The sequence below is a fragment of the Ixodes scapularis genome, unplaced genomic scaffold (assembly GCF_016920785.2).
Source record: "Ixodes scapularis isolate PalLabHiFi unplaced genomic scaffold, ASM1692078v2 PGA_scaffold6__148_contigs__length_123643588, whole genome shotgun sequence".
NCBI lineage: Eukaryota > Metazoa > Arthropoda > Arachnida > Ixodida > Ixodidae > Ixodes > Ixodes scapularis.
This window is the reverse complement of record NW_024609881.1, coordinates 87,254,718-87,268,206: the sequence shown is the minus strand read 5'-3', so window position 1 is coordinate 87,268,206 and position 13,489 is coordinate 87,254,718. Positions and strand designations below refer to the sequence as shown.

The window sequence follows — 13,489 nt, the reverse complement described above, 5'->3', positions numbered from 1 at the left end:
TCTCCAGTAAGGTACAATCCCATACCGGCTGCAGCACTAGGTTGGGACAGTGAAGAGTCTTGTTTACATTCGGAAACGACATTTCGCGAGCCATGATCGCGAGCAGTTCCGCCATGCCCGCTGAGCAGGAGAGTCGGGGGACCCTCACTAGAGCGCTTCCCGTTTCCGCCGCGGGAGGGCGAGCGTTGAGCTGGAGACGCGAATAGTAACCAACTTTTTCTTGGGAGTCCGATGTGGAACTCAAAATCCGCAACGACACACTTGATGCACGGCGCGTTCCACTTAAAAAGCACATTCAGGGGCAGTATCTAGACGCCCTCATACGATCGTCGTCGCTGTTTCAGATAACATTCCAGATGAACAACGAAGAACAACCCGTGCCCGGATCGTCATCCATGGCAACACAGTGCTAATACAAAACAAATGCGAACTAAAAAAAAAAAAAAAAAGCCGCCGAGAAAACTGAAAAAGAGAGAAAGCGACAAAAAAAACGCGTTTGCTTGTTCGTCACTTGACCGGCGTGTTGAGATGGCGACCTTTGACCTTCTCCCGTCCTTGAAGCATTGCTGTGTCCATGTGCATTGTGTGCAGAGGGAGGGGGAAAAGAGATTTCCGCGTGTGCGCCCTTCCTCCTCCCACCAACAACCTACGCTGCGTTCTTTCTTGCGCCCTTCGTACACGCGGGGGTTGGGCAGATGGGGCAGACAGGGTTTGTCGGGAAAATGGGAATGGGTCTTTCTTTGAAAATAGCCTTCGTCAGAACTTAGAAGTTGGTCGTCTCCGATCATTGCGGGATCCGGTTTGGATTCGCGGTGCTGCAACACTGCTGAAGTCAGAAGACAAGGGAACCTGATTAAGGAATGTCAAAGTACTTCTGTTTATGGTATATTAATTAACTGCGACTTCAAAAAGTGTTCTTTTTCGAGCGCGTTCTCTAGCTTCCGAAGCGCGCGCCAAGCTCTATTCTTTTTGGCACCATGGTTGCTTATTTTGTTATGCCGAACAGGGACCTGATATTCAATCGTATTGAGCAAAACGCTAGTTCTACCGATGGCTTATTTTTTTGCTTTTTGCAGACCCTGGCAGGATCGCTTTACCATAACGGCCTGTTCACACATGCTCCAGAGAGCTAGAAGCATAGCACTGACCTAGCGCTAAGCGCGTGCTGACGGGAGCTTTCACCAGCTTTGTATCGCACCATCAAAACTCTTGCTCAAGGCAGACGAAAAGCAGCTCACGACACGTGAGCAGCGCTACTGCAGCGCTTCGCTGCCTGTGAGAACCGGCTTTAATGGAGACATTCATTCGATTGTACAGACTTTCGGGTTGATGGCATGAGCTCGTTCCGTCGGTTTGAAGCATAGTTTGAGCACGCACACGCTGGGTGTGTAATTCGCAGCGAACGGTCTACTATAAGTATAATGTTGCGCTGGTCTGCTGTCAACAGATCGCATGTTAGATGTAAACCATTGTACCACTTTTGTAGCCTATTTGTTTTTTTATTACGTGTATGTTATAACTCATACTTTTGCTGATGCGATCGGGTATTTCACGCTGCCTCTGTTGCTAATACTCCAAAATTCCTCGCAAACAGGCAGGAAGCTTTTGGCCTTATTGTGGATTCTACCGCTCAGGAACTTCGACTTCAGTCATCCTTGAATGCGATATGTATCTACGAGGCAGTAAAGCTACGTTTAACCTGAACTGCACAATTTCGTTTCGGAGATTTGTTGCTCGGGACCGAATGTAAAGGATAAATCTTTAGTCCCAGGGGTCTAAATCCAAGGGCGCAACGTTTAGACCTAGGAGTCAAAGTGCAAGGGCCTAACAGTTCGTCCTCGGGGTTCCATTGAAGCGGTGCAACAGTTGGTCCCAAAGAACCAGGTGCAAGCGCCTAACAGTTGTTCCTCAAGGTAATTGAAACGGTGTTACAGTTAGCCCCAACGGTGCTAATGCGAGAGACTAAAGGAGGGGTGCAACAGTTACTTTTCTTCCCGTTACTCCCTGATGGGACTAATAGTGGTGGCAACGCACTTGCTCCCCTCTGGTACTAAGTCGCCCTCCCCTTTTTCTTAGAGTGTATAACTTTAACGACGTTTTAGCACGATGTCGCTCTTGCGCGTCGCACAAATTAATTTAAGAAAAACAGCAACAATCACACCGGGACCCATGAGATTGGCGCACTAGACTGCAAAAAAATCCAGCTTGAGGGTGGACCATGACATCAATTGAGGCTCGTCCGGTGATTGGCCGTAATGAGCGTAGTCCGCTCCTCCTCTTTTTCGATTGTAAGTTCTCTAAAAAATTTCGTTCCTTTTTTTATTTAGTACAACGAAAATTTCGTTTTTTGGCAAAACGAATTTCTACTATAAAATAAAATATTATTTCAGTTCACGGGCGCGCAGAGGAAAAAGACTGAAGAGCCGAGAGGCGTGTAACTCGAAAAGCATTTAGTGTGTTATCAACATAAGATCGTGTTGTTGTTGTTTTTGTTTCCTGTTGAGAAAAACAAAACTGGAGAATCGTTGTGTTTTGTCCGGTTTGTCGTGCAATTCTAGGTTACAGGCGGGAAGGGAGCTGCAGAAACTGTTCTAGGCTGACGCGTGCAGTTTCCGGTACTCCTCCGCGTTCATGTCGAAAAGCTTCTGTCAGACCTCGTCTAGCACGCCGCGATCTTTCCTGCACGTCCATCCAGCTTTTCATCCGAGACCCTTTTGCGCCTGTGGTGCACTGAAACATTGGTACACGTCCCTGCGCGAGCCCAAGACTGCGTTTCTTTCACGCCAAGCCTCCTCGTGCAGGACCACACTTGTTTCATGTCTTGGTTTAGCAAAGCTGATTGAACTCTGCGTTCAGTCTCTCACAGTGTTCTGTCTCACTTGGGGCGCTACAGCGACACGTAACGATTAGTGATCTTCGTAATGTGACAGCCCCGCTCACATCGCGAAAGGCAATAAACGGTGTCGACAAAAATAAGGTTCCTACATACTGCGGCGTCTGAATGCGTTTGAATTCGCTTTATTAACGAAGTTCTAAATTTCTGAGATACGTAGTTTTATTGTGGAAAAGGAAGAAAGCCGGTTTTAGTTTCTAGAACTAACTTTGTATTTTAAATTTACCCATGACTCCTTCAAATGAGACAAGATTTCCTTTGATTTACTGCTTGCTCACTTCATATTTTTGTCACGTGATGAAGACGTTGGGTTGCAATGGCGACGAAATATGCTGACATGTGCGACAAGATACGCCATAACTAGAAAGCTATACTGCCCTACTGAAACAAAGGCTTTATATGTGCATGCTGTTGTGTATTGTGTGGCAATTCATAAATAAAATTGATTTGCTTCGATTGATCTGATACAGGTTGCTACAGTGCTTTCGCTCTTCATCGATATGTAGCAAGGCAGATATCAAAACCTGGACTAATGACTGCCGCGAAGAATCTTTTAGATTTTACTAAAATTAAAAATAAACGACCCGTTAGGTCAAGTCTCTGTATTTTGTTTTTCGTGTTTTTTCTTGCAGATAAAGCTAAATGAAGTTCATAAAACGTTCAAATATGCATTTTATTGTAAAAAGATATTGTAAACACATACATTGATTGTGATTATTTTCTCATATAACGTTGAATGCGAAAGTCAAAGAAAACGCTTTTATTTATACTCCTTCAGAGGCATGGATATTTGGGAGCGCAATTTCCACCTTGTAACTGTTCAAGACACCTCACTATCAATATTTTTGCATTTTCCGAACCAGCACCGCTGAAAAAGACGGAACAATTTTTATCTCAGATTTCTCAAATTTGTAGTGACGAGACACCGAGGAATGTTAACCAGCCGTCAATTTGTGCTTGCTACGCGATTCTAAGCACCACGCAGAAGTTTTAACGTAGGATCTCTTTATTGCGCGTACTGGCCTGGTTTCGGCTTTTGGAGCATAATACACGCTAAAAATAAGCATTCACCAAAAATCGCACAAGGTTAGCAAGAAGATGTCTGAAAACATATAGTTGTAGTACATTGGTGTATACATGTGCGAACAACTTAAGACAAAAGAAACATACGCGTATACGAACAGGAAAGGCCTACTTACACAGAAAAAGCGCCTCCTGCGTCAATATCACTTTTAAGTAGGTTTGAGCTGTTCGCTATTTGTGACGAACTCTCCTTATTTGTTTTCCGTCCGGTTATAATGTGTGTGCGAGCAACATGTGGCATGCCGAATGGGTTTGGTTGCTTTGAACGAGCCAATAGATAGCACAGTTCCAATTAATTTGAGCTTCACGTCAAAGAGTTGTTGGTAATTAACATCAGACTAAGAATGCTTGAAATGGGTAAGTGGCGCTTGGTCAATCTGCTGTCTTTTTTATCTTCTACGCAGTTCGAAAGACTGCTCTTGCTGGCGATCCCCTCTGTTCAATGTGAAATCGGCGATAGACAGAACTGGGCAGTGTCGCGGTGCACATGTATCCCAATAGTATCTTAGGGAAACGTTTGAGTGTCTGTATCTTTCTTTCAAGCTACGTGTGAAATACAAATTTTTATCCCAGTTCTAAAAAAAATAAAATCATTGATGTGCTGCTAGCATTGTAAAACTGTGAGAGGCTTAGTTATCTCGTTACATTCGATGCCGAATTTTAACTGTCCGATTTTTATCATAAATTCGAAACCATCTTTTTGGTGAACCCGCCCCATAACCCTTTACAAAAAAAAGGGCCTAAGTAATATTTCGAAAATGGTTCGGAGAAAGGTAGATTAAAAAAAAATGCACAATAAGCTCCTCTCACGAACTTCTTCACTCTTTCCACAATGCCAGAGGGAACTCCAGAGAAGAGGAGAGTGGGAAAAAGGAAACCTCTTATAATCGAGAGTAGAGGAGCTTATCTTCCTCTGATGGTGCAAAAAAGAGAAATTCAGCTTTTTTTGTCCAATCTATCCACCCTGGGTGACTTAGGTGTACTTGGTAGGTCGCTGGGGCGACATTATGTTTTTGCACCATTAAAGATGGCAGACTGCATTAGTGTAGCAATCACGGCCTTTTTGAAAACAAATCTAAAACGCCTAAAAGAGCAGGCGGTGTACCACTGAAGATTGATTGGAGCCGGATATTACTTGCACCTCTAAAGAGTTGAGCTATCTAAAATATATATATAACATTAATTGTCTACCTAGTGTTCGCTATGAGAGGATATACTGGTAAGCCGTTCTTGAAGCACACATAGAGTCGCTGTCAGCTGAAAGATCGCAGGGTGTGGACCATTATGGTCTTGATTCTGAGAGCGTGATCGGCGTTCGACGTTCTTAACCACTGATGCCGAGATCTTATTGGCCACCGAGCAATGGTAAGATGTTCAGTACCCGGCACTTAATGCGTTTCTTACATTGTGGGTACTCTAACTCCCCTAACTGACAGGTTCATTTCTCTGCACTCATCAGAAACACCCATGCCCCCCAAGCTGCTTGAAAACTAAAAAAAGAAAGTATCTTGGATATCCTACCTCGCCATTATTCCCGCATGGGTAGCCAAATGGAGCGAAGTAGGTGTTCTCCGTTACGGACCAAAAGTCCGAATTACTGCACGTTATGACGCAGTCCTTCATACTCTGAAAGTATTTGTAGCAAGAAAAGTAGTTAACTTAAAATATTTGCTGTGGGACAAAAGGTTTGATTACTTTTTCAATATTAATTTAGATATCAAATTCTGTAGAACATATGTGCCCATAACCACTGACACTAGAGCAAGTGTCTAATGGTCTCCGAAAGCAATGGCTTTTTCAATTGAAATAGATGGTCAGCGAATAAGGAGGTGTTGACATATTTTATGCCTATGGCTTTTGAGATCAATAACTGGGTAAAAATATTAAACTTAAGTCGTACTGATATTATTTTTGTGGTAGTAATGCATTGTGCAGTAGGTTCTATTTCCGGTACATCTTTAGCGATTTCACGTCCATTTACGTCCAGGTTTTATATCGAACGGTCTAGTCCTTATATATGCAATACCTAAGAGGCATTTGAATTAATGTGAATACACAAATTAAAAAAAGGCTTTGTTCTTTTTTACAAAGACAAAAAACTGAGACTGTCCTTTTCCAACCATAAAGTGCGTAGCTCTATGCCAGCCTGAGCTGTGACGTATGTTCATGACACAGCACATACATAATCGGCATTACTTGAAAGATAGCTTTTCTTATTGGAAACGTCTTTGTAAGCGCACGACTCAAGGGTTGCCCAAACAAAAAAAAAATTACGTGCACAGCAAAAAAAAAAAAAGTGTGCACGGTTCAAAAGGGCGTGAAATTTGCTGCGCGGGCCTACGTTTTCAGCGAGGGCATCAACCATAGAAAGAGCACGCCTTTCCTCCTCGCCTCCCGACTATCGTTTACTATCGTTCAGAAGATTGGCGATTGCCAACAACAGTGGGGTCTTGACGACAGCCAGCAGAGCGTGTGACTCCGAGTCCACGTGATGAGCACTCTTAAAACCTCTCTCCAAAAATAGCATTTCCCCCAGCAAAAAAAAAAAAAAAGAAACGTTTGCATGCAGGTCGGAACAGAAGGAAACCATTCATTTGCAGCGAGAGCAAATGGTGTGGCTGCACTAAACGTGTCCTGCTTGGACAGACCTTCAGCATGCTGTGCGCATTGCCGAGAGGTAGGGGAGCGGATTTCAGGGACAGGAAAGGCATACAAAGGGGAAGGGGAGTGATGCTCACGCCCGAAGAAAATTCCTCCGGGTTAATGAGTCGACAAAACGTCTGCGGTGTGATGAAACGGCCCGCAACATCCTTGGTGACGTTAAAAAAGTCATAGTCGGATTGTGTTTTCCAGCATTGCTCTCCACGTAGCCTGGAAATAAACAAGAATCGATCAATATGTTTTAAAGGAACAATATATCGAAATATAGGTGTGTGCAATGGGAGAAATGCGGATGTTTTTCTAATAATTCAATTAATCCAAAGGTGCGAGCGAGCTGCACTAGAACGATGAAAATATTCCCTGGAGAAGAGGAACAACGGGGACAAAGGACAAACACCAATCTCCAAACACAGCTAGGTGACTGGTGCGCGACAGAAAATATCCGCCTGGTCCTGGTATCGAATCAGGGACATCTCTATTTCTAGTGGAGCTCTCTACCAACTGAGCTAATCAGGAGTTAGGCGTCAGTAGAGCAAAGGGGTTTTATCAGCTGCCGCCGGTCGAGCTCCAACAACCCTAGAGAAAATGCCATTTGTATGAGGAATTTCTTGTGCCCAATTCGCACATATGAATCATACAAGATATATAAGAACATATAAGAACCATATAAGAACCGTAAAAAACTATATAAGACATATGAGAACATTAGAGAAACTTTTCACAAGTTTTATACTTCTTATATAGTTCTTATATGTCATTATATATCCTGTATAATTCCTATGTGCTTATTGAACGCAAAAAGTTCTCATGCAAATGAGATTTGTCAATACGGAAGGGTGAATGGCCTACATATTAAGGTTATTATGATAATGAAAATAATGCAAAGGTGCAAGCGAGCTGGAAAAGGATGGTGAAAAAAATCGCTGGAGAAAAAGAAAAAGGGGACAAAGGACAAACACAAATCTCAACACAGCTAGGAGAAATTAACTGTGTTTGGAGATATCCGTTTGTCCTCTGTTCCCCTTGTTCTTCTTCTAAAGGGAATATTTTCATATCGAATGTTTTTCTGATTCATGACATTAGATTAATAATACAACATTTAAATTTTTACTGAACGCACACGAAGAAACAAAAAAGTATCCTTCCACTAGCATTAGGCAGCCGATATACTAATGCCTTTTTAATTGGAGTAATTATCCGAAATGCGTGCCTTTCGAAAATTCTAAGGGCCCTGAAACACTGAGGCAAGACGGCGGCAACACCAACAAAACATGTTGTCCAACAATCGTGCAACCTGTTGCTCCTTTCCGATGTTGTCCGACAACCCTGTCACATCGCGGCAACAGTCGCAGAACATGGATGAGCACGAAAAAGTTACCTTGGTATGAAAGCTTTCGGCAAAAAAAACCAACAAAACAGAAGCAACTTTGATGCTTCTGTTTCTGAAGCAAAAAAAAAAAAACAAACACAAAAAAACAGCTCTGATGACTGGCTGAGCGAATTTCGGGCCGACAACAAGACTACACATATAGCTTTAAGGGCAGAGCTAGTTTCCTATCAACGTCGTTTTCGTATGAGCTTACAGAAATAGAGGCTTGGAAAATGTTATCAAACAATAATTAAGGCTGTCGTGCAGCTAAAATAATTTTATGAAGGTTTTTACTGCATAATTATGGCAAGTGCTTGTCGGAAAGGTCACAGAGGCGCTCGTGAACGTTCAAACTAATGTTGATATTGGAACTACCAAGAGACCAGCTCACATTACTGCTAGTGAAATAAAATGGCATGTCTATACTCGCCTGGTGATAAAGTATTATTAAAATAACGCAAGAAAGCAAAGGTTAAAAAATAAAAGCATTAAAACGACCGCTATGATAATGATTCTTGATTTTATTTCATTTTGTTTATTATATCCTTAAGGCGCCCATCGGGCTTTATGTAAAGGGGGCAAGTACGTCATTATTCAAAAAACAAACAGAAAATAAATAAAACAAGAAAACAGGTGTTACATTTGCTACGCGTTTAAGTAAGTGGTAAGAGAATCTTTGAAACCAAAGGATTCTTGAATGATTACAATATTATCAGAAAAGGAGTTGCATTCGTATGTCGCCAACTCTAATGGGGATAATTTAAAAAGGTTCGTTCGTGGAGTGACCAAATGAAGTTTTTCCAAATTGTCAGTACGCGTAGAAATATGTGGTGCAGCCCGGCAAAATAGTTCTCTCTTCTATGGGCAGTAGTAGTGCAAAGTATGCAATGTTGCAAGTCTTGAGCTTTTCCTTCTGTGTGCAAGAGTTGGTACTCCGAGTTTTTCCTTTAGTGAGGTGATGCTTGTGCGCGTGTAGTTTTTAAGAATGAAGCGTGTGGCTCTATTTTGAACTGATTCTAGTTTTTTTTGTCAAATAAAACTGATGTGGTTTTATTTTATAATAAAGAAGCGCAATCAAGTTCAGATCGAATGAGGGTGGTATATGCTATAAGCTTTGCTTCCCAGTTGGCCATGTGAAAATTTCGACTTAGAAAACCGAGGCTTTGATTTGCTTTTACACTTATGTGATTGATGTGGGCTTCGCAAGACAAGTTTGATGTGAAATGAACCAGAAGATATTTATATGTACGCACATGTTCAAGAACCCAATCGAAGAGAGTGTGTGTAAAACTCTGCCGCACTTCGCTTAGTACTAAAATTTTGACATTTTGTTTTTGGAAATATTCATCTTCTTTTGCCACATTAGACACCATGCTTTAATTGTAAATAAGTCGTTCTGAAGTTCAATACAATCATGAATGCTAGATGATTTTCTATAAATCACACAATAATTGGCGTAAAAATGGATGGTGGAGTGGATAGCAGGGGGCAAGTCGTTTACCTACAAAAGGAAAGTAGTGGGCCCAGCAGGGTTCCCTGTGGTACTGCTGAGTTTACTTTCCGATGACATGAGGATTCGCGTTTATAGCGGACACTTTGCGAGCGGTCGACGAGGAAGTTCAATTACTCTGTATGACAAACGGTTCTATTTGCAAAGCGCGTAATTTAAGAAGTCGTTGATGTGGTACCCTGTTAAATGTTTTTTTTAATGTCCATAACAGTGCATGGGTTTCTCTTTTAGACTAAAGGTTGTGATGAAGGTCTGTGACAAATTCAAAGAGTTGGGTTTCGCAAGAATGATACCGTGGGAAACTGTGCTGGTTTAGGAAGAGAAAGTTGTTGTCCGACAAATGATCCATAATATTCCAGAAAATCTCATGCTTCATAGGCTTACTAGGTACACTTGTAAGAGAGATTGGTCTATAATTCGTCAACTCATTCTTTTGACCGGTCTTAAAAAGTAGGGTGGCTTTTGCTTCTCTTCAGTTTGCAGGAATTTTACCAGTAGGTAAGGATTGTTGGAAAAGTAAACACAGAAGAGAGGAAGCTTCTTATTTACAGAGCCTAAACACTTTCGTTGAAATTATACCAGGGACTGGAGCTCAACTTGGTTTAAGATATTCTATCAGTTTCTGAATACCAGTCGCACACATAGCGATCGGAGCCATAGGAGTCAGTATACTATCTTCAGGCAAAAAAACTAGCACCGGAAAGGTCTCGTCAGAAAACATTTCACTAATCAGAAAACATTTCACTAAAGAAATTGCCAACTCGTTCACAGACGTCAACAGCATCCAGCTTGTTTCCCGAAGAATCAGTAAAGTGGAAGGGGTTGGAAGTGTGCTTGGGGTTAACTGCATTCCAAATTATTCGAGTCAGTCTTTATAAGGCCGCGTAGGTCTTCAATAAAGATCGAATCTTTCGCTTTCTTTAGTTCATTTACACACATTTGATTGATTTCGTCGTACCTTACAAATGCAATCGAAGAACGCGATATTTTAGCCGGCTCTCTTGGCATTATAGGAAACAGGCGCTACCAGACACCTGAATTTATTCAAAAATACCCAGAACGTTTCGGGGGAATGAAGCGATCACATAGTAGGCGGAATCAAGTATACAGCGTGGAAAAATATTCATTTTACCTATTCTTATGAAGGCCGATCATGTCGGCGTCGCAGTTTTTAAGCACTGTTAGTTCAGCTCAACACCAGGCTACAAAATACGCTTTAGGGAACTGCAGGCGCTAACTCAATTTTACAGTAGAAATAGGAATTGCACGAGAGAAAAAAAAACTGAACCGAAACACCTTATACGATGTCGAAGATTCCTAACATATATCGGCAATTTCATCTTCCTCGTATAGGGCTATATCGTTGTCAGCGAATGAAAAACATCTTCATAATATAAAGGGTGGAAAATACTCCCCGTGTCAAGTTTTCTAACCACAGTCACTAGTTGATGTCGTTCCGTGGCAATTTCCGGACCTTCGAATGCTCTAGCACATTGAAGAGTCGCATTCCCAGCGACGCCTCGCCACACACGAACGAATGTAAACAATCAAGGTCGTGGAGCGTTCCAAGCGTTGGGCCCGCCGTCAGCGCGGTGTGATAGGGTGGTCGGACAACAAATCGGCCAACACGGATTCCGGGTGACTGCAACATGTGGCCCTGCTGTTCTTGTTGCCGCGATGTGAGAGGGTCACCGGAAACGCGTCATCTCGTGTTGCCGAATAGAGTTGTCCGACCGTTGGCTCAGTGTGACCGGGCCTTAAGAGCGTTGCATCAATCAACCTTGTAATGTTTCTTTCGGTTCAGTTCGTTTGCACTAAACAAACGACGGACGTACTATACTCCGTTTCACCTTCCGTCCGAGCACAGCGGACGCTAGGAGCCATCCCAGCCAATGCGGCGTTGAGGGAGTGTCATGCGACCTTGAGCTCCCGTGTCGCCCCGCCCCACCGGCAGGTCACGCGACTTTCTCCCGGCGCTGTATCGGCTGGGATGGCTCGTGGCGTCCACTGCGCTCGGACTGAAGGTGAAACGGAGTATAGGACTCTAAAAAGAAAAGTTATTTGTCACGTTTAATGGATTCAGCTACGTTTTGGTGAACGCTTTGATGTTTCTTCAGTTCGATATAATGGCCATAATTAGTTTATAGTGAGAATAACAGCACAACCACGATACAATGTATTATTGCTGTGAACTTGCAGCCTCGTTGCCTCTCCAATGACAGGTGAGTTGCAAGTTCCTTTCAACTATTGATGACAGCTGAAGGAACATGTGCCCGTATTATGGAAAAGCTTTTAGCGTCGTCGTTCTTTTGATGGATTCAGCTACCTATTAAGTGAACTACGATTTAAGTAACTACGATTGGAAGTAACATCCCCGTCAACTGGCAAACGATACATTCAAAATTAGGCTGAAATAATGGCATAGGAAGTGTCACGGGTCAAAAGAAGAATAAAGGTTCGATGATGCAAGCACCTAAGAAAGGTTAAGCAAATACTTACTTCAATACAAATTCCATACCCTTCTCACTACAATTCGAAAACGCGAAAGGCGGTCCAAGAGGCCCTCCAGAGTTCATAATGTATTTGACTTTGGACTTGCAGTCAAGAGCACCAGGATGATTCTTGACATTTCTCAAGGGACCACTTCCATCGTGCGCGCTCCCGAGCCTGCGCAAATATTGTTCATGCTAAGAAGACCATGTAATGCTCAACACTATAATAAGTGACAGATTAAGATACGCAAAGCAAGGCTCATTATAGTCACGCTTCTTATCGGCCCATATCGCATTGTCCATCGCGATGATAAAAGCCATGGGATTCACTAACGGTGACTAAAAAAGCTTCTCCCGGGTGAAACGCTGAGCACATATGTTTATAAAGGAAGCGACGAGATACTTACAAATGCCCAATTTCGTGGGCTATTGTGGTAAATCTAATGTACAGAGGAGGTACTTCCTCGGAAATTCCCACATTAGCGCCTTTCACGCAGACCATTCCTGAATAGGCGCTACCTGAAAATAATCCATTTGTTGCTTACCAAAGACATTCAATAACGTTTTTTTCAAGCTGTAAAAATACGCTGTGATGTGAAAATCCCCCTCTTTGAAAAAGCAGCTATTTATAATTATGAGACCTTCAGCCACTAATAATTAAAAATTACCCGAGGCGTGACTGCTTCTGCAAAAGTCTCGAATGCCAAGGAAACAAGCCGTATCTAGAAGTTTGGCGGTGTGCTTACAGGGAAAAGTTTCTTCAGAAAGATACAAGGAAAACAAATACACAAACAAACATCAAGAGTTACTTTTTTCAGCGCTAAGCTAAATAACGAAAAACTACACACCCAGTCTTTGGTCAAATGTAGCGCTCGGTGCTCGAACCTATGCCAAAGTTTCAGAACTTGCTGACTCAAAAATTGTGAACAGTTTTGGCAAATTCACAATAAGACGAAGGCAGTCGACGAAGTCCAGCAATGCATGCAAATGAGTGACGTCGGCTACCGAAAACGGCACTCATTTTGCCAGAGTAAAATTAAAAAAATGCTTCTAACTTTGGAATCTGCAAACGTGAGTTTTAAAGCTTTGGCATCAGGTTGTGCCGTTAGAGCTCCGTTTGGCGGGCACTAATGGCGCGTGCACACTTGAAGCGGATCCGCGTTCGCGAAGCGGATCTGGGCGTTCTCAACCGCAAAGCGGCTAGGATCGAGCGGTTGGAGCGCGTTTTTGCCAACCGCTTCGAGACTGATTTCTCCCAACCGCTTTCACGAACCGCAAAGCGGCAACCAATCACAACGCGACGCTGACGTGACGTCAGTGACTTTCGAAACAACATGGCACCTGTCGCTGGTGAGGCGTCCAAGGCGCTGTAGTCCTAGCGCTGTAGTCTTAGGTTTGGACAAATCAGCGGAGAAACTTGATGTTCACGTCCGTCACTTGAATCCGCCGCGAAAAGAATTGACCCGTAATTTTAACGGGCT

At 42.9% G+C, this 13,489-nt stretch overlaps 2 protein-coding genes across 2 annotated transcripts in view; one reads left to right on the top strand and one right to left on the bottom strand.

The window, feature by feature from the left end:
- Positions 1-3,539, top strand: part of LOC120838916 — a 159,735-nt gene extending 156,196 nt beyond the window's left edge. The window contains exon 5 of the mRNA XM_042294846.1: positions 3,526-3,539. Coding sequence (XP_042150780.1) covers positions 3,526-3,539 — 14 coding nt within the window. The remainder of the gene's footprint in view (positions 1-3,525) is intronic.
- Positions 3,540-3,713: 174 nt separating this feature from the next.
- LOC115316681 (venom metalloproteinase antarease-like TtrivMP_A) overlaps positions 3,714-13,489 on the bottom strand; it is a 28,087-nt gene continuing 18,311 nt past the window's right edge. The window contains exons 10-14 of the mRNA XM_040209053.1: positions 12,416-12,527; positions 12,016-12,183; positions 6,715-6,847; positions 5,498-5,602; positions 3,714-3,761 (exon numbers count right to left, since the gene is read on the bottom strand). Of these exons, the coding sequence (XP_040064987.1) occupies positions 3,714-3,761; positions 5,498-5,602; positions 6,715-6,847; positions 12,016-12,183; positions 12,416-12,527 (566 nt within the window). The remainder of the gene's footprint in view (positions 3,762-5,497; positions 5,603-6,714; positions 6,848-12,015; positions 12,184-12,415; positions 12,528-13,489) is intronic.